This window comes from Rattus rattus, chromosome 2, assembly GCF_011064425.1.
Source record: "Rattus rattus isolate New Zealand chromosome 2, Rrattus_CSIRO_v1, whole genome shotgun sequence".
Taxonomy (NCBI): Eukaryota; Metazoa; Chordata; class Mammalia; order Rodentia; family Muridae; genus Rattus; species Rattus rattus.
This window is the reverse complement of record NC_046155.1, coordinates 74170785-74190150: the sequence shown is the minus strand read 5'-3', so window position 1 is coordinate 74190150 and position 19366 is coordinate 74170785. Positions and strand designations below refer to the sequence as shown.

The 19366-nt window shown below is 48.0% G+C and overlaps 2 protein-coding genes across 5 annotated transcripts; one reads left to right on the top strand and one right to left on the bottom strand.

Moving 5' to 3' along the window:
* Positions 1–2848: 2848 nt before the first annotated feature.
* Positions 2849–8097, top strand: LOC116893896 (cardiotrophin-1). 4 transcript variants are annotated; one of them, XM_032895614.1, is made up of 3 exons: positions 2849–2941; positions 4084–4202; positions 6876–8097. In XM_032895614.1, exons 1-3 carry the CDS (start codon positions 2917–2919, stop codon positions 7341–7343), a joined length of 612 nt encoding a protein of 203 aa, XP_032751505.1. In that variant the 5' UTR covers positions 2849–2916; the 3' UTR covers positions 7344–8097. The 4 variants fall into 4 exon arrangements, with proteins under 4 accessions (XP_032751505.1, XP_032751506.1, XP_032751507.1 ...); XM_032895615.1 differs by having other exon boundaries at positions 2861–2941; positions 4087–4202; XM_032895616.1 differs by lacking the exon at positions 2849–2941 and adding an exon at positions 3101–3182.
* A 799-nt stretch (positions 8098–8896) lies between these two features.
* LOC116893894 (cardiotrophin-2) lies at positions 8897–16799 on the bottom strand. Its single transcript, XM_032895613.1, has 3 exons — positions 16784–16799; positions 13539–13678; positions 8897–9360 (listed from the first exon to the last, which is right to left on the bottom strand). The coding sequence occupies exons 1-3, from the start codon at positions 16797–16799 to the stop codon at positions 8902–8904; spliced, it is 615 nt and encodes a 204-aa protein (XP_032751504.1). The 3' UTR covers positions 8897–8901.
* Between the last annotated feature and the right edge of the window lie 2567 nt (positions 16800–19366).

Genomic DNA, 19366 nt, shown 5'->3' with positions numbered 1-19366 from the left:
ACCATGAGCACAGACAAAACAACCAGAAAAACCAAAGTCCTGCTATGTGCAACGGTGGGGATGGGTCTGCAACCAAAGAAGCCAGATGTGACAACATGCATTAGATAATTCCACACCTAAGTTCAGAACACAAGTACATTCATGGTGTCTTCCCAGAGCTTGTCACACTTGTCTTTAGTCTGTCAAGATGGACATTTATTACTTGTAATTTTTCTTGTGTGTATTATAGTTCAGCTAAAGGTTTACTTAAAGAAAATGAATGCTGTCAAGATGTCTTGGTGAACAAGGGACTTGCCACAAAGCCTGATGACGTAACCTCAATAGATGACCCCACATCATAGAAGAGGGAACCTACTCCTGACAGCTCTCTGACCTCCACACACCTGACATACCATACATAGCCAAAATAAATGTCGGGTTTTCTTTAAAAAAAAAAAAAACAAACCACCAGGTTGGTGGCTCACACCTTAATCTCAACACCGAGGAGGCAGAGGCAGGTGGATCACTATAAGCTTGAGGTCAGCCTGGTCTAATAACAAGATACATAGTAAGCAAGAAAATAGGAGCTGGAGATGTGGCCCCATGGTTTAGAGCTCGTACTGCTTTCTCAGAGAACAGTAGTTCTGTCCCCAGCACCCACGTTGCACAGCCTTCAGGGGACTCCATGTCCTCTTGTCTCCTCCAGCACCCACACTCAGGTGCACAGAAGCCTCCGAACACACATAAGTAAAGGGGAGGATGATGAGACTGTTTCAGCTGAGTTTTATTTGAAGCTGGCCCATCGCTAGATAGGACGTGTCTGCTGTGCTATGTGTGAGGGGTATCTGTAAGGCTTTGGTGTGATCCTGCACACCATGACTAACAGCATTTCCAAACTGTAAGAAGTAAAACCTCGGGCTGGAGAGATGGCTCAGTGGTTAAGAGCACTGGCTGCTCTTCCAGAGGTCCTGAGTTCAACCACATGGTGGCTCACAACCATCTGATGCCCTCTTCTGGTGTGTCTGAGGAGAATGACAGTGTACTTATATAAAATAAAAAAATAAATATTAAAAAAATAACATTAAAAAAAGAAGTAAAATCTCTCAGCTTGTCACTTGTTACCTGCATGGCTGCGGGCAAGTCCTTTGTCTTACTGCCTCCTCTGACATGGAAATAAGTTACTGTGTATAAAACATTTAGGATACTGCTTGGCACCCAGGAATACCCAATAAATACTGCTGGTTTGTGTGTGTGTGTGTGTGTGTGTGTGTGTGTGTGTGTGTGTCCACTGCAGACAGTGTGGCTTCACGTTCACCTGTGCTACACTCTGCCGGTGAACTTTGTCCTGACGGTCTGCTTGTGGTGACATTCCCACACAGGCTTTTTCAGTTCCCTTTCTCACAAGCTCCACTGAAGTGGGAACTTCTGGTTTGCTTGGGAAGTCATTTATATCAAATGAGTTTTCTGGGACACACAGGCTGAAAGGATGTCTTGCTAACACAGACACATGAAAGAATGTTTTGATATAGCAAACATATAGAAGGACCTGTGTTGAAGGAGTATAACTATGACCTCACAGACAGTGGGAGATTAGCACTGAGCATTGGTTTGCTTTGTTCTGCCTCAATATTTTTTGCTAACGACACACATGTATTGGTTCGCCTTACCTAGTATTGTCGAGCTCAACTTGTGATAACTCCAACATTGAGAGAAGCTCGCCCAAGAACTGCTCCTGAGGTTCCTGAGGCAGCTTGCTGCTTCTGAAACCTTTGACCTGTTGGTGAGCTTTGCAGTTTCTTCAGGACTAAGCTACAGCTGCTGGCTCCTGCCTGGGGTCTGCCTGCCTGGAGGACTGGACAGTAGCTGCTGAGTCATATTTGGTGTTTGCTACAGGACTGAACTGCTGCCAAAGAAGATTGGAAACATTGCTGAACAGGTCCACTTCCCCCATATCCTCATAACTTTTCTCTTCCACAACCTTTGTTGGGTGGTGGGCAAGAGGAGAGGTTGAACGTTTATTAAAAGTAGGTTGAGGGGTGGGGGATTTAGCTCAGTGGTAGAGCGCTTGCCTAGGAAGCGCAAGGCCCTGGGTTCGGTCCCCAGCTCAAAAAAAAAAAAAAAAAAGTAGGTTGAAAAAAAAAGTAGGTTGCAAAAGGTGTGCCTACACTCCATTATCTGAAACCTGAAACCAATGTGGATCCTCTGTGCCAGTGCCCAAGGCGCTTGGGAACCAATCGCAGAGGCAAGTGTGTCCAGTCCTTTCAGAGTCTACCCCGGGTTGATGAGTCGCTGTTTGGGTGTGTCCTCTAAGCTTGTGTTCACCTGTGTAGAAGACTGGGTCCAAACGCCTTAGTATATCTGCCTATGTGTGGGAGGGTCTGTAATGGTAAGTGAGGGGCAGGCTGTCTCACTTCTGATCAGTGTGACAGAGAAAGTAGAAGGCATCCAAGTTAACTAGACCGGAGGTGCATGCCTTAGGTGCACCCTAACCTAAACAGGGCTCCCCTGGCCTCTCTTTGTCTTCCCCCAAAAGGAGGAACTGCTGGCATTCTTCTCCCACCAGTCCTGCACCTTTCCTCTCGGGTTTCCCAGCTTTTCCCTCCAAAGCAGACAATAATCGTGCTCTATCTCAGGTCTGAGCCTGAGTCTCCTCCCAACAGGACACAGAACTGCGTTTAAAGGCCCAAGTTCCCATTCACTGTGCCAACACCTGCCTCCCAATTCTGGCCCCTTCCCAGTCTAAGCTCACAAGCCGGTTACTGAGCTCTGGGCCAAGGAATTTTGCCTGAAAGTAATGGTGGGAAGGAAATATTTGGGGTCTGAGCTATGATTGGCCGAGCCCGAGCCACGCCCCTAGCCCTTTCCCCCTTTTTCCCCCCTCCCCTCCTCCTCCCCGGTAAGGGTGTGTGAAGGAAACAGGATCAGCCTGGGGCCAGCATGAGCCAGAGGGAGGGAAGTCTGGGTAAGGGACTTAGTGACTGGTCCTGGGTCCCTGGTGGGAATAGGAGTCCGGGGTCAAAAGCTGAGGTTTGGATGTCTGTCAGCACCACCCCACCCCCAAGTCTGGGAGGGGAACGGCCTGGGCGGGGGAGAGGAGACGCCGGTGTCAGGTAACCAGCGGGTGAGTTGGGAAAAAGAGCAGGCGCAAGGAATTGAGGCTTCAGGGCCTTGGGTTCAAGGGTTAGAGCACCGAATATATATGGGTGAGTACACCCTGAAAAGGGGCTGGGGTCGGGTTGGGACAGGAAAAGAGTGTTTCTTGAGTATTAGGAAAGAATCAAAGCTAGAAGACTGAGGGAGAGGCCAAGTTAAGGAAGTCTTTGATCTTCGAAGAAGCTACAAGTGACAAGAGCACGAAATACAGGCTTCTAAGTGCTCCGCTGGCGGTGGGAAACTCCGACAGAGGGGATTGTCGGGTTGAGACTACATTCCCCAGCATGCATTGGGGTGCCAGCAGCGTGCATGTTGGGAAATGTAGTCGGCTTCCTATGGCACCCTCTAACCAGGGAAGGCCATCCTGTCCTTGATTCATTGCTGCTGCTGAGCCTAATATATCACGTTGGGGCAACATGAAGGGAATAGGTTTTCTGTTTCTCTATCTGAAGCGGCCGGAAAGGCTCGTTCAATGCTTCAAAGATACCAACTGAATTCAAACGAGTTGGAGGAATCCAAACATATGTGAACTTTGTCCTTAAAGAGTTTCTGGATAGTATTGGTGGTAGACAGTGGTGTCTCAGCATCAGATAGATTCACATGGATAAAAGAAGCTACTTTGGAAGTATGAACAAATTGCCTGAAGTGGAAGGAAGAAACTGGTTTGAGAGTAGGGAGAATGGAGGCAGCACTAAGAAGGAGGTGTCTAAATTTGGTTCCGATAGCATTTCAGTAGTGGTCTGGGGATAGGAGAGACATCTATGTGGAGAAACTGCTTTGCAGAAATCTGGTGCTTGGTTTTTCCTGAGTTGAGACAGATTCTTCATAGCTTGAATATTGGCATCCAGAGCAGAGCCTCTGGGTTCAAGAAGAGCCACCTTGAGAAAGATGGTTGAGGAGTGGGGTTTGGGTTGCCCTCGTAACCTCTCCTTCCCTCCTCTTTCCCACCAGAAGACCACCAGACTGACTCCTCATTCTCATTCCTACCCCATTTGGAGGCCAAGATCCGCCAGACACACAATCTTGCACGCCTCCTGACCAAATATGCAGACCAACTGCTGGAGGAATATGTGAGTAGGCGCAGGGTTGAGCGCTCGCTCTCGATGTCTTCAGGCACCCGTTTCTTCCAGCTCATCCCCAGCAATGGAAACCAAAGGTTCTGAGGGAAATGTTAACTTTCTCCTGGCCACATAGTAAAGGACCTGGCAATATTTATCCTTTTAAATATAACTACTATTTGTACCCACAAAAGACACACGAGGTGGGAGCTGTGTATAAGCCTGCTAGTTCAGTCAGGAAATTTTATTTTCTTAACTACCTACAAAATATCTATTTACGAGCCTGATTCTGCAACTCAACTGCTAGCTCCTTAGAAATCTCCTTCTAGCTGTCCTTCTACCAAGCTAGTTTACCTTCCTTCTGAGCTCCTCCAAACCCAGGAGGGCTCCTTAGCTCTTCCCTAGAATCCTGTCTCAACTGTGTCCTGCCAGCTGCTTCTCTACAAGCCCAGAGAGCTTCTTACCCAGAGCTTCTTCCATGAAGCTCCTCCAAGCCAAAAGAGGAGAGCCCCTAAAAGGTGCCCCCCCTCAAAGAAAGGTACAATTGCTATAAAAGAAGTCTTAAACTCTTCTCCCGTACCCTCGGGAGGCTGAGTTGTGTCACCGTGGTGGGGATTGGGTGCCAAGCCGAGTCAGTGGGAGCCCAAACCATTTTACCTTTCTGGTGGGACAGCTCAAGGCCATCCACCTGTCTGCCTTGGGTCCTAGCAATTTGCCTTAAAATAGGTAGGAACCTTCCATTCGTTAGCCTTCTGGTCTTACTAGGACTAGGCCTTAAAGGCGCAAATCACCTCTCCAGGACACATTAACTGCATCTGACAAACTCATCATCTTTCTTACCTTGGATATTTTGCTAACAGTTAGGTTTTCTTTGAACCACAATCAAAGATCCTGCAACAGGACCTGTCAGTAGTCACAGGATAATGTGCCTCAGCTTAGAGGCTCCATCCTCGGTGCCAAAAAATTGGAGCCATTCTGAGGGAACAAAGGGAACTCTGGAAATCGGAAACCTAGATCTGGGCTCAGTATGATGGGGATGTTTCAACTCTCTGGGCTGTAAAATGAAATAGGAGAATAATATGAACTATGAACACTCCCACCTGGGACATTAAGAGAAGCTAAGGGGCTGGGGATTTAGCTCAGTGGTAGAGCGCTTACCTAGGAAGCGCAAGGCCCTGGGTTCGGTCCCCAGCTCCGAAAAAAAGAACCAAAAAAAAAAAAAAAAAAGAGAAGCTAAGAGGGGGTGTCAGTCGGGGGCAAAAATTCTTCCCATTGAGGGTCCCTTTACAGAGGAAAGGGTCTTGCCATCAGCCTGGCCTCCAGATTACTATAGTGTAGTGGGGGAAGGCTGGTGTTTTGGTTCCGACAGACTGTGAGGTTGCTAAATTGTGACCTTGGTGGTAATGGTAACATTAAAATGTAACCATGATAACAAGTGGCAGTAGGGTGGATACAGCAAGCTTTGTAGACTTACCAGCTTTGATCAGGATTCCAGTCTGCTGCTTCTGGGATAGTAGCCTACTGCTTCGGGGGAGTAGTCTACCCTCAATCATTGTTTGTATTCAGGTCCTTTTATAAAAATTATATTCATTTATCTTGTGTGCTTGTGTGTGGCTACACAAGTGCCATGCTGTGTACATGAAAGTCAGAAGATAACTTAAGATAATTTGTTTCTCTCCTCTACTATATGGACCCCGGATCAAACTGAGGCTGGCAGGGTGGCAGCCATCTCAGTGGTCCCTATTTTCTTAATTACAAAGTGATCACCCATCACTGCCATCCTCACTTTTAGGAAGACACCTTATCCACAGTGGCAACCACAAGGCCTGCACCGGTGCCCAGAGATGTGCGAACCATAGATATTATTCTCACAGCATTTGGCAAATTACAAATCCCCTTTGTTTCTCACTTGTTCCTGCAAATGAAGGTTATCCACTAGGGGAAGAGGAAGTGAGTCTGATCTGGCCCCTGCACTGCTTCTGCGATTCTCTAGGGGCGTCTGATAGAAAGACAGAACAGGGAACATTGCTTGCTTTCAAAGATCAGACGGTGGAGCCAAAAGAGGGGAATGGTCTTGCAAGAACCCACAGCTAGTGAAGTGGCAGAAAGGAGTCAAGCCTAAGTCTGGGATTGAAGATACAGTTTAGCTGGTAAAGGGCTTGCTAGGCAATTTGGTAACCAGAGTTTAGTCCCCAGAACCCACATAAAGGTGGACGAAAACTGTGCAGTGTGGTACCATGCTCCCCCACACACATAAAAAAATAGTAGGGCACACACTATTTTTTGGGAGGCAGAGACAGGCAGATCTCTATGAATTTGAGGCCAGTCTGTCTGTTCTCAATAGTGAATTCTAGGCCAGCAAAAGCTCAAAATAAACAAGTTAAAAAAATTTTAAAAATAGCTAATATTTATTGAGCTCTTCCTGGGGACCCACACTTTGTTGTTCAGTCCCTGCACACTTCTGACTACATTATGAAACTGGCACTCTTATTGGCTGTTAGAGAAACAAAGGCAGTGGTGTGCAAACGCCCATGTGATTTTTTGGTTTTATGTCAATAGGCTCTGTCTCTCATTTGCAAGATGAGGAAACTAAGGTCCCAGGAGAGGGGAAGAGGGCTGTTAAGAGTGGACAAACCCCCATCACGTTCCCTGGAGCCCGGCTGACCCGTGGCTATGTCTCCACAGGTGCAGCAACAGGGAGAGCCCTTTGGGCTGCCGGGCTTCTCACCACCGCGGCTGCCGCTGGCCGGCCTGAGTGGCCCGGCTCCGAGCCACGCGGGGCTACCGGTGTCTGAGCGGCTGCGGCAGGATGCAGCCGCCTTGAGTGCTCTGCCCGCGCTATTGGATGCTGTGCGCCGCCGCCAGGCGGAGCTGAACCCGCGCGCGCCGCGCCTACTGCGGAGCCTGGAGGACGCGGCCCGCCAGGTTCGGGCCCTGGGCGCCGCGGTGGAGACGGTGCTGGCCGCTCTGGGCGCTGCAGCCCGCGGGCCCGTGCCAGAGCCTGTCGCCACCTCCGCCCTCTTCACCTCCAACAGTGCGGCAGGCGTCTTCTCAGCCAAGGTGCTGGGGCTCCACGTGTGCAGCCTCTATGGCGAGTGGGTGAGCCGCACCGAGGGTGACCTGGGCCAACTGGTGCCAGGGGGCGTTGCCTGAGACTCAGTACTTGTTCTTGCAAGCTCACTCTGTCCCGCCTCTTTGGCTTCTAATTCTCTGTCTCTCCATCTATGTCATCCATGTGTGTTCTTGGGCTGTCCCTATCTTTCTGCATTGTGTAGTCTCTTTCTCTTCTGCTCTCGCCTCCTCAGGGAGCTTCTTGTGCCCACTAATTTCTCATTTTGTCTTTCTCTCCTGTCTTGAACTCTTCTGTCTCCAAGAGGTTTCTGTTTCTGTTTCCTTGTCTCTTGGTTCTTTCTTTCTTTGCTTGCTTGCTTGTTTGTTTTTGAGACAGGGTCTTACCATATAGCTCTAGATGGCCTGGAACTTGCTGTGTAGGCCAGCCTGGCCTCGAACTCATAGAGATTCACCTGCCTCTGACTCCCAATTTCCCCATCTGTCTCCCCGTGGTCTATATGGGTATGTGTAACTCTTACTTCATTTCATGGAGGTGACCCTTTTTGTCCCTTCAGTTTCTTTGTTCTTTACTAACCAGAAAAGTGCCTACTTGTCCCCTGGTGGCAAGACCACCCACCCTCAGGACCTTCCCACCAGTTCCTTTGTAGGCAAATCCCTCCCCCTTTGAGGTCCTCCCATTTCTTGCCTCCCTACTGTGTTTTCAATGGCCCCCAGCCCTTAGGCTGGTCAATGGGAAGGGAAGGGCAGAAAAACATCTTAAGAGTTTTATTTGAGAATAAATTAAATTTTTGTAAATAAATTGTTTAACAATAAAACTAAAGTTTTATGAAGCATAGTTGCATGTGGGGAGAGTGATTTGAGGAGATGGGATCTTTAGAGTTCCAGAGGCTCCCCTTCCCGCTCAGTATCCACAAAGGCACAGGCCAGGGATACCACCTGTCCGTTCTGAACAGGAAGTGGATATTCCCCGCAGGAAACAGATGCAGCATAAGTCCTAATGGCTGGGATGTGCATTGGGCCACCATCACTGGAGAGCTCAATAGAAACCATTAATGGAGAGGTAGACCAAAGAAAGGAACTCCAGCAAAAAGAGACCTGTGTTCAGAAAGGCCAGGCCTTCATGTAGGAATCGAGGTAGACAGAGACACGAAGCCAGACCCCGGACTTCCTCAAACACAGGAAATAGAACATCAGGACAAGCCTGGGAGACCAAATGTTCTCTCCCTAGAGTAAAGCCTCTTCAGCAGGGCTCTTCTTTCCAACTAGGAAGTAAAAAAAAAAAAAAAAATCGATAGACTATTAGTTTAGTGATCCGTCAAATGGATCAGAGTGCCCTCCCCTCTGTATCTGGAAGGGAGTTTCTAGGACCTGGCAGGAAGACCCAGACAATAAGAAGTAAAGTTTGGGGGTTGGGATTTAGCTCAGCTGGTAGAGCCAATAAAAAAAAAAAAAAAAAAAAAAAAAAAAAAAAAAAAAAAAAAAGAAGTAGAAGTTTGACTTCCAAGGAATATTCCCAAATGCTTGGTACACAGACCCTGTCTGCCAAGTGGGATGTGGTGTGTTCTCAGTCTCAGAAGTAAGGCAGGAATGAGTCCTCTGAACGAGAAATTCTTGAGACGTCTGACAGAAGGCTGACCTTCTATGCTGGGTACTTGGCCTTGAGTAGAGCCAAGTCCCTCACAGCCCGGTCCGTCCAGTGACCATATTCCCGGGTCACTATGTAGCCTCGGCATTTCCTCTCAAAGGCTGAGGCCCCGAAAGGGACTATACCCAGAGTATCCTCTTCTGGAGGGACAGGCAGCCCCAGAGCAGTCATGATAGTCACCATGTTGCCCAGTAGGCCTTGGGCCCTGAGTCTTGCGGCTCCTAGCTGGGCCAGCAGGATAGGACTGCCAGGATTCAGGTCACTCTGGTCGTCCCCCACGAGCTGGAGGTGCTGGGTCAAGGCCAGGAAGGCTCCCTGGGCTTGTCTTAGCCGCTCTGCATCGCCCATCGCATGCCAGGTCTTGAAGGAGATAGCTGCGGAAGGCAGGGTGCTAAGCTGGAGCTCGGGAGCTGAGAAGCCAGGGTCACTGAAGGGGCTGCCCTGGTACTGGAGCTGCATGGATGAGAGGCAAAAGCAAAGGGGGTTGAAGGGGTGTCTGGGTGTATATCTTCCCTCTGAGACTGATACTGTCCCCGAGGAAGCCACCCTTCACCACCCTTTAGGAGCCTCACAGGTAATCAAGCGGACCACAGGTTCCCCTTTGTCCTCTGTGTATCAGCTGTGTCTCTCTGAGTCACAACAGGCCATAGCTCTGCATGACAGTGTGGTACAACAATAGGAAATAATGCACCTAAAAATGAACACACAGGGCTGGAGAGATGGCTCAGCGGTTAAGAGCACCCGACTGCTCTTCCAGAGGTCATGAGTTCAATTCCCAGCAACCACATGTTGGCTCACAACCATTTGTAAAGAGATCTGATGCCCTCTTCTGGTGTATCTGAAGACAGCTACAGTGTACTTATATATAATAAGTGAATAAATCTTTAAAAAAAAAAATGAACACACAGGGCTGGAGAGATGGCTCAGTGGTTAAGAGCACTGGCTGCTCTTCCAGAGGTCCTGAGTTCAAATCCCAGCAACCACATGGTGGCTCACAACCATAGGTAATGGGATCCGATGCCCTCTTCTGGTGTGTCTGAAGACATACGCACATACATAAATAAATTATTTTAGGGTTGGGGATTTAGCTCAGTGGTAGAGCGCTTGCCTAGCCCTGGGTTCAGTCCCCAGCTCCGAAAAAAAAAAAATTACCTTAAAATGAACACACAGCACCTAACAGCACCTAGCATGTGAGAAGTGATGACCACTGCCTACTGATACATGACTGTCAGCAAGCACTATGACTACAGCCGATGTCTCTTTTGTGTGTTTGTTTTGTTTTTCGTTTTTCTTTTTTCTTTTTTTCTTTTTTCCAAGACAGGGTTTCTTTATGTAGCCCTGGCTGTCCTGGAACTCTGTAGACCAGGCTGACCTTAAACTCTGAGATTTGCCTGCCTTCGTAGACCAGGCTGACCTCGAACTCAGAGCTCCACCTGCCTCTGCTCCCCCACCTAAGTGCTAGAACTAAAGGTGTGTGCTACCTTTCTTTTCTTTTCTCTTCTTCTTTTTTTTTTTTTTTAATATGAGTACACTGTAGCTGTTTTCAGACACACCAGAAGAGGGCATCAGATCCCATTACAGCTGGTTGTGAGCCACCATTGTGGTTGCTGGGATTTGAACTCAGGACCTCTGGAAGAGCAGTCAGTGCTCTTAACCACTGAGCCATCTCTCCAGCCCGCCTCTGACGCTTTCTTTCTTTTTTTTTTTTTTTCTTTTTTTTTTCGGGGCTGGGGACTGAACCCAGGGCCTTGTGGTTGCTAGGCAAGCGCTCTACCACTGAGCTAAATCCCCAACCCCCTCTGACATTTCTTATTCACAGTATTTAGTAGCTATAGTCTTACCTCATCTGGACAAGCCAAGACTCGCAGGTCCTTTTGGCTTATTTGTGGGTGGGTTGTTTTGTATTGTTTGCATTATTTTATGTATATATGGCTGTTTTGCTTACATGCAATCTCCATGTGTGTGCCCAGTGCTTACATGCAATCTCCACGTGTGTGCCCAGTGCTTACATGCAATCTCCATGTGTGTGCCCAGTGCTTACATGCAATCTCCATGTGTGTGCCCAGTGCTTACATGCAATCTCCATGTGTGTGTCCAGTGCTTACATGCAATCTCCATGTGTGTGTCCAGTGCTTACATGCAATCTCCATGTGTGTGCCCAGTGCTTACATGCAATCTCCATGTGTGTGCCCAGTGCCCTTGGAGGCCAGAAGCATGAATCAGGTCTCTGGGACTGGAGTTGCGGATGTCTGTGGGTGAGTACTGAGAACTGAACTCAAGATTTCTGGAAGGGCGGTCAGTGTTTTCCCCCACTGAGTGTGTGTGTGTGTGTGTGTGTGTGTGTGTGTGTGTGTGTGTGTGCACGTGCATGTGTGTGTGCTGTCTCCCCGGCTCCTGTTTTGTTTTGAAGACAGAATCCTGCTGTGTGATCCAGAACGCCTTGTATTCACAATCGTCCTTCTACCTCCTAGCTGAGGTGACAGGGATGTGCCACCATGTCAGACTTGACACTGCATGTATAATCTTCTTTTATATATAACCTTTTTAGAAAATACACTAAGTATTTCTTATGTGTGTGTGCACGCAAGTGCATGCACCTGACTAACGTGCCTTCCTTTCTACCTGTGGCTTCCCAAGACGGAAGTCGGTCGAAAGATTAGCAGCAAGCGCCTTCACCCACTCAGACAACCTGACAGTCCTTTTCTCCTAATTTTTGGTGTTTTTTTTTTTTTTTATCCAAAGTTTCATGTAGCCCAAGCTGCTCCTAAACTCGTTATGTGCCAAGGATGATGCTGACCTTGAACTCTTACAACTTCTGCCACCCAAGTTCTGACACTACAGATGTACGCATCATTCCTAGATACACAGATTCCTAATACACACTTACAGACCTGATAGGCCACCTAATCTCATATCCCCATTTTACAGGTGGAAAAGCAGAGTTACGGTATCTAACCATATACAGGGAATAGTGGTAGGGATAAGACTAGAACCTAAATATATTTTTCTTTTGTTTTGGTTTTTTTGAGACAGGGTTTCTTTTTATAGTCCTGGCTGTCCTGGAACTCACTCTGTAGACCAAGCAGACCTTGAGCTCAGAGATCCACCTGCTTCTGCTTCCTCTGTGCTGGGATTAAAGGTGTGCACCACCCTGTCCAGCTTAGAACCTAGAGTTTGTAACTGTAATGTTTTAAAGAACAATGCAGCAGAAGAACCGTAAACTCTAGGGTCTTGAGGCCAGGCAGCTGTGTAATTTAGGAAGGGACAGGGCTACCGTCAGGCCAAGTTTTGGCCAATAGGATCCCTGTCCTTTCCACTCAGAATGGAAACCAGCACCAGATGGGTTAAGCAAGTGCACACCCAAGACTCAGAAAGTAAGTGGCCAGTTTTACTTCTAGAGGCGAGTGAGCATGAGGGCGGGAGCTTCTAGAATGGAGTTCCACAGACCTGCTTCCAGACCCTGCTATTGCCCTCACTAGCTCAGTGCCCAAAGGCAAACCACTCCTCTCTACGACGCCATTTTGTCATCTATAAAATAGATCCTGGTTCCAACACTCAGAGGAATTTTAGGGGTTCATGAGCCAATGGGGCAGAGCACCAGAACAGACTAGAGCTGAAGTGAGCACAGGGCATGAGCTGGTTCCAAAAGAATGACTCCCTAAGGTTCTAACTGTGTCTTGTGTGTCCTCTGTGTGTATGTGTGTGTGTGTGTGTCCTGTGTGTATCTGTCTGTGTCTCTGTGTGCATGTGTATGTGGTGAGGTCCAGTAAAAACAGAGTCCCACGTTATTAGTAGCTTTTTAATAAGTGTTTGTTGCAGTTTTCCTCTTAACCCAGCTAGCTCCCAAATAATTGAGACTGGACTATTACAGCTATTTAACAAGTTTTAAGGGCACAACAACTGAGCAGTATTAATTTATTTTAATCTTTTAAGATATTTTGGCCACCTTCCAGTCAAAATCCCTATGATATTTTCATTTTAATAATAACCTAGGGGTTGGGGATTTAGCTCAGTGGTAGAGCGCTTGCCTAGCAAGCACAAGGCCCTGGGTTCAGTCCCCAGCTCCGAAAAAAAGAAAAAAGAAAAAAAAATGACCTGGTTCTCTCTGGGCTCCAAGTGTTTTCTCGTGGAGTTTCCTTGGCTCTTTCCCCAAGGCAAATCCCCCTTCCTCTCTCTCCTCCTCCCAGCCCCTGGCTGGGGGGAAGTCCAGCTCTATTCTCTCCCCTACCCAATCACTGGTTGATCAGCCTCTTTATTGGCCAATCAGGGAATAATTGGGAAGCAATGTTTACACAACACTGAGACAGGAGATTCTCAGAATAAGGATTGCAACCAGATACCAGGCACAGAAATCAGCATTTGAATAACACAAGGACAATCCTTACACAGGACACAATAACATTGTGCCTACAACACATAACTTGGCGAATGAGAAAGTCAGGACCGAGTTATAAGAGCTGACCAGGACAATGTCACTCAGCCATCAGTACCAACACAAGTAAATGTGCTAAGTCTGGCTAAGAGCCCCTGCCCACCTCAAATTCACAAAGGGGTCCTTTGGACTTGCTTTGCTCTCCCTGTCCAGACCAGCACCTTCTCCCCAACCCCTGCACATGCCCAATGTCACTCACATAGGTCTGCAGCAATGCTGATGTGTTCTTCTGCATGTAGAGGGCCAGGCTATAGGCTTGACCGATGGGTTCTGATGGGGAGATGGGGGCCGCAGGACTGAGGGGTGACAATAGCAGGCTCAGTAGGCAGAGGGGAGCTGCTAGGGGATATAAAAGACCATCATTAAGTCCCTGGCCCTCTGATTCATCATTCATTTATTCAAAGAATGTGCAAAGAAGTATTTGTCGCCTGTCTTGTCTATTCAAGTCAGGGCAGAATTACCTGATTGGCTGATTATTTCATGCCCAGAACTCCCCTTTGGGACAGGGTCTCACTGTGTAACCCTGCCTGTCCTGAGCTCACTATGTAAACCAGAGTGGCCTCAAACACAGAGATTCACCTGCCTCTGCCTCCTGAGTGCTCTGTACCTTATGCAGTTGTGGGAGTGTCGCTTATCTGAACAGTCATTAAAATGTCCCCTTTAGGGCTGGAGAGATGGCTCAGTGGTTAAGAGCACTGACTGCTCTTCCAGAGGTCCTGAGTTCAATTCCCAGCAACCACACGGTGGCTCACAACCATCTGTAATGAGATCTGATGCCCTCTTCTGGTGTGTCTGAAGACAGCAACAGTGTACTCACATACATAAAATAAATCTTAAAAAAAAAGTTCCCTTTATGGAAATCCATCCAACTCTACTAGGATACTTAGATTATAATGTGTACTTTTCAGTACATTTGTTACTTTCAATAAAAAGTTTGAAGTGGGCCAGAGAGACGGCTCAGCATTTAAGAGCACTGGCTGCTTTTCCAAAAGACCCAGGTTCAATTTCCAGCACCCACATGGTAACCTACAACCTTTCTTAACTCCAGTTTCAGGAGATCTGATGCCCTCTTTTGACCTCCTTACCCACAAAAAAAAAAAAAAAAAAAAAAAAAAAAAAGATAAAAATTAAAAACAATAGCAACAACAAACTTTGAAAAAAAAATCAAAGGATACACCCAGAATCTAATCACTTCTCTCCTTCTTGCCACCTATAGCACCTCAGGCCAAGCCCTGTCACCCTCTCTCTTCCCTGGTCTCTGTTCTGACCTGGTAGCCCTCTGGTATAGTCTCCACCCATCCAAGCATGTCCCTGTACTGCTGAAACATTCTCACGGCCCCCTCCTCATCCAGTGTGAACACAGGTCAGCAGAGGTTCTGTTCCCTCAGCACTGGCTTTGTTTGTGTTTTTCAAAACAGGGTTTCTCATGCAGCCCTGACTGCCCTGGAACTCGCTCTATAGACCAGGCCGGCCTTGAACTCACAAATTCACTTGCCTCTGCCTCCTTCTACTTTCATGTCCTGTAGATATACATTTACATTTATAGCTGGGCTGTGGTGATGCAGGCTGTTAATCCCAGCATTCAGGAGTTCTGTGAGTTTGAGGCCAGCCTGGTCTACAGGCCAGCCAGGGGGAAAAAACTTAGATTCTGCATATGAGAGAAATCATGCAGTATTTGTTGGAATCTGACTGATTTTGCTTAGCATAATGATCTCAGTGCCTTCATTTCGTTTGAAAATGTTATCGTTTCATTCTTTTATGGTTGAATAAAATTCCATTGTGTGTAAAGTAGCACATTTTCTCTTTCCATTCACCTATTGCTGGACATGTTAGCTGGATCCAGACCCTGTCCATTGTGCCTAGTCTTGTAATACAGATGTACAGATATCTCTGGTTTTGGTTTTGTTTTTTTCTGAGATAAGGTTTCTCTGTATCATGGAGCTCTGGCTGTCTTGGAGCTCACTACAAAGATCAGGCTGGCCTCGAACTCACAGAGATCCTCCTGCCTCTACCTTCCAGAGTGCTGGAACTAAAAGCATACCACACCATGCCAGGCCTGCCTTTTTGGTTTTGTTTTGTTTTATGTTTGAGACAGGGTCTCTAGCAGTGCAAAATCACACTCACTTTATGTTGTGTGGGAGAAAACCCCATAGCTATGTGCATGTAAGACATGTATTCTCCCATTGGAGTCAGAAAGCCTTTGTCTTGAGGTAGGGTCTCCCTAAATGCTCGGGCTGGCCTTGAGCTTTCTGTCCATCTTCCTGCGGCGTGCTCCAGAGTGCTGGGATCACAGGTGTTGGGAACCTGATTGTTTTCTATTTGAATACATGTTGACAAATGATCCTCCCAAATCCCTGGGGCAGCTTGTGCCCCCATCCACGGTGTGAGGTCACCCACCTGGGGAGGAGGGATGGAAATGTAGGGTGGTCTCCTTAGCTCTCTTATATTCCTAAACTCCCGAAGTTCAGAGCCACGCAGAAGAGAACCGAAAGTCAGCCAGGCTGTGTGTGCTTTTAATTCCAGCAGAAGGGGCAGATCTCTGAGTTCTTTATCAGTCTGGTTCACACAGTGAGACTCTGTCTCATTTTAAAAAGAAAGACAGAAGATGGAGCACAGAGATGCCTTCAACAAGGCTGAGTGGGCTCATCTCTTCTCACAAGCCATTATAATTTCCTTGTTTGTTTGTACACAGGGTCTTGTTATGTGGCCTAGGATGGAATTTGCTATGTATTCCAGGCTAGCCCCAAACTCACCATCCAGCCTCAACCTCTCAAATGTTGGGGATTACAGACCTGTAGCACCATCCCCCCGGTGACTTATTACTTTGTTACCTGTAGCACTGTGCCCAGTGTGACTTATTTCTTTGTTGCTTGGAGCACAAATCTGATAGGGTAATCGCCATCCCCCCTTTAGATGTCTGTTCCCTTCTGTGTATCCCAAATCTCCTTACAGTAGTTAGCCTTCTAAATCTACACCCATGCAACTGCAGATGCAAAATGACATTTGCAGTGGGCAACAACGATTGCTTTTCCTTGTCTCCTAAACGATACAGCACACTGACTACTCGCACAGAACTGACATCGCATCAACTGTTATAATAGTCTAGAGGAGATATAAAGTGTATGAACAGATGTGCATAGGTTATATGCAAATGTGACATTTTATTTAAGAGACTGGGGCATCCATCGTTGGAGTTTGTTCTCTGCTGGGCAAGTCCCAGAACCAATCCTCTGTGTATACCAAGAGACAGCTATACCAATACTTAGCGGGGCTTCCATAACCACTCCTTGACTGGATGGTGAGTAAGTCCTTCTATCTGTAAGAATGTACGTCTCCCAGCAGCTCTACAATCCTTGGGTAGCTGAGACTGAACAGCAGGATGAAGCTGGCAAAGCCATCTTTCCTCCTGGCCTCTGGGCCCTGGTGCCCTGTACCCTCACTCACCCAGCAGGCAGTACATGCTCCCTCCTTGGCTCCTTCCTCTGCAGTCTCTGGGTCTTTCCAGGGCACCTGTCCTCCTGTTCCTTGGGTAGCTTTATACCTGGGACTGAGCCCTAGAGCCGCCCAGGAGGGAGGGGAGCTAGTCCCTAGGAGAGCAGCAGACAGGGCCCTGCCAGAGAATGACACAGACCCAGCCAGGGGGCAGAATAGAGAGTTTTGGGAGGGACCAAGATGAGGGCATATATTCCAGACCAACCAGAAGCCCTCAGGGCAAGGAATATCCAGTGAAGGGGACACTGAGGTGACACCCTAGACCCCTAAAGCCCCCAAATTTGACCTTAAACCCTGGTGGTTGGAAAGGAGGGGGCAAGGGCGGGAGAGGATTATGGGGGACAAAGGGAGTCCTGCTCCCTGCTGCTCTGCACGTCCTGGGATCCAGTTTCCCAGGAGGAGGCCGCCCCCTGCTCCGCCCATGGGACCCAGGTACTGGGCCATGGCTTTCAAGGAGTTTGGAAAGGGAGCAGGAGGAGTGGTTTGAGAACCCCATGACCCACACCCAGGTGTGCCCCTGAATACAGGAACATGCACCGAACAGGCAATTTCACATGTTCATTTGCCCAAGGACTCGTGGGTCCTAAGCTGGTCCCTACTCCAGGTGCTTGGCACAGAATATGGAACAAGATAGGCAAGAATCACGCCCATGTAGAGCCCATCCTCCTAGGCATGTCTATACGCACATATCCTACCAGAGTCCTAGACAGATACGCACGTATCTGTGCAGAGGCACACAGACAGACAAACACATCCCAAACACCTGGAATCCCAGCTAGAGCACCTACACGTGCAGATGTGCACTTAGAGACAGTCACACTTCTCATATGCAGCTGACAGGAATCCTCGCCCAGCCATATCTCAGCCTCTGAGGCAGTCCTGTCCCTCTGCCTGGGTACACTATACATGTGCAGGTGGCCTCACATGCACGCTCCTGAGACTTGCTTCCTCCCTGAGGATGTCTGGGGGTGCAAAAAAAGCTCATTCTGGCCCCTCCTTAGAGCTTTGGGAACTTGTCCAGCATGGAGTGATGCCGTTTTCACTCTGTGTCAGAATGTGTCAGCCAAATGCTCATCCTTACCCCCTTGAGGGCCGGAGGACACCCCGCCTCCCCTGGTAGAGGGTAATGTGGAGAGAAACTCACATCCATTCACTTAATAGAGTATAGCACCTACTGTGTGTGACACTGGGGTAAATGGGAGGTATCCCAAGTGGAGAAGATCTACAAGAAACAGAAACTGATGAAAGCTAATGTTTCAGACAGTACGAAGCACATACTTAAAATCCCAGGACTGAGGAGGCTAAAGTGGGGGAATCTTGACTTTGAGGCCAGCCTGGACTACATGAGACCCTGTCTCAAAGTAAAATTTAGTAAAATAAATCAATACAAAGTTTTCTCAATGACAGGTACATAAGAAGGCAAAAAGGTTCCGAATGATAAGGTGGGGAGTGAGGCAAAATCAACTAAGGAATCCAAGGTCCAGAAACAGGTAGCTGCTTACCTGGAATCACACAGCAAAGCCCGGGTAAATCCTAGACCCTGTCCCCAGCTCGGGGATGGGAGTGGGTGTCCCGGATCTGAAACTGTGGACTCAGGAAAGAGGGTGAGGACACAAACCGTTCTGAGTAGGGGGTTTCTAGGCAGCATCTCCAAAGATGGGGGCTGCCAGGTTGGTGAGTAGGGCCAGTGCTCTAGGTAGGTGATGATGTCAGGGGATTAGGGAAGGCCTATTGATTGGGTGCACTGAGGCGTGGGCCAGGGCCAGAGCAGTGGAATAGAGGAAGGAGGCGGCGGGGAACAGATACACAATCTCTATTACTCACAGGTGAAGGCGTGCGTGGCCTCACCCAGAAGGGAAGGCCAGCCCCCACCAAAGAGCTGGAGGGTTCGCCTCCCAGCCCAGGGCCAGCTCTTTCTGTTCAAAGTGACCAGCTCGGTGTCGGGGAGGTCAGCAGCTCTGCCACCCTGTCTCACCTTGCCTGAGGGTCTGACTGACAGTACTGCAGTTCTGGTCTTGAGAGAAGCCAATCCCTTGGGAATCCTAGCAGTTTAAAGGTCAGTGGGCTTGAACGTCCTGCCTGTGTTCATCACTGGCTTGAGAAAGTTAATCTCTCTGAGATTTGGTCTTTACTTCCTTCCTTGTTGGCGGTATTAACAGAACTCGTGCGAGGCTTGGTGGCACACGACTTTAATCCTAGCACTAGGGAGGCAGAGGCAAAGGATCTCTGTGAGTTAGAGAAAGAGAGAAAGAAGTAGGGTTGAACCCAGGCCCTTCCTATGCTAGTAAATGTTCTTTTCCTGAGTTACATTCCTGGCATGCGATTTTGTATGTATGTATTTATTTATTTATTTAGGACTTATTTATTATATATACGTAAACTGTAGCTGTCTTCAGATACACCAGAAGAGGACATCAGATCTCATTATAGAAGGCCATGTGGTTGCTGGGATTTGAACTCAGTACCTCTGAAAGAGCAGTCAATGCTCTAAACCACTGAGACATCTCTCCAGCCCTGTTTTGTTTTTAAAGATTT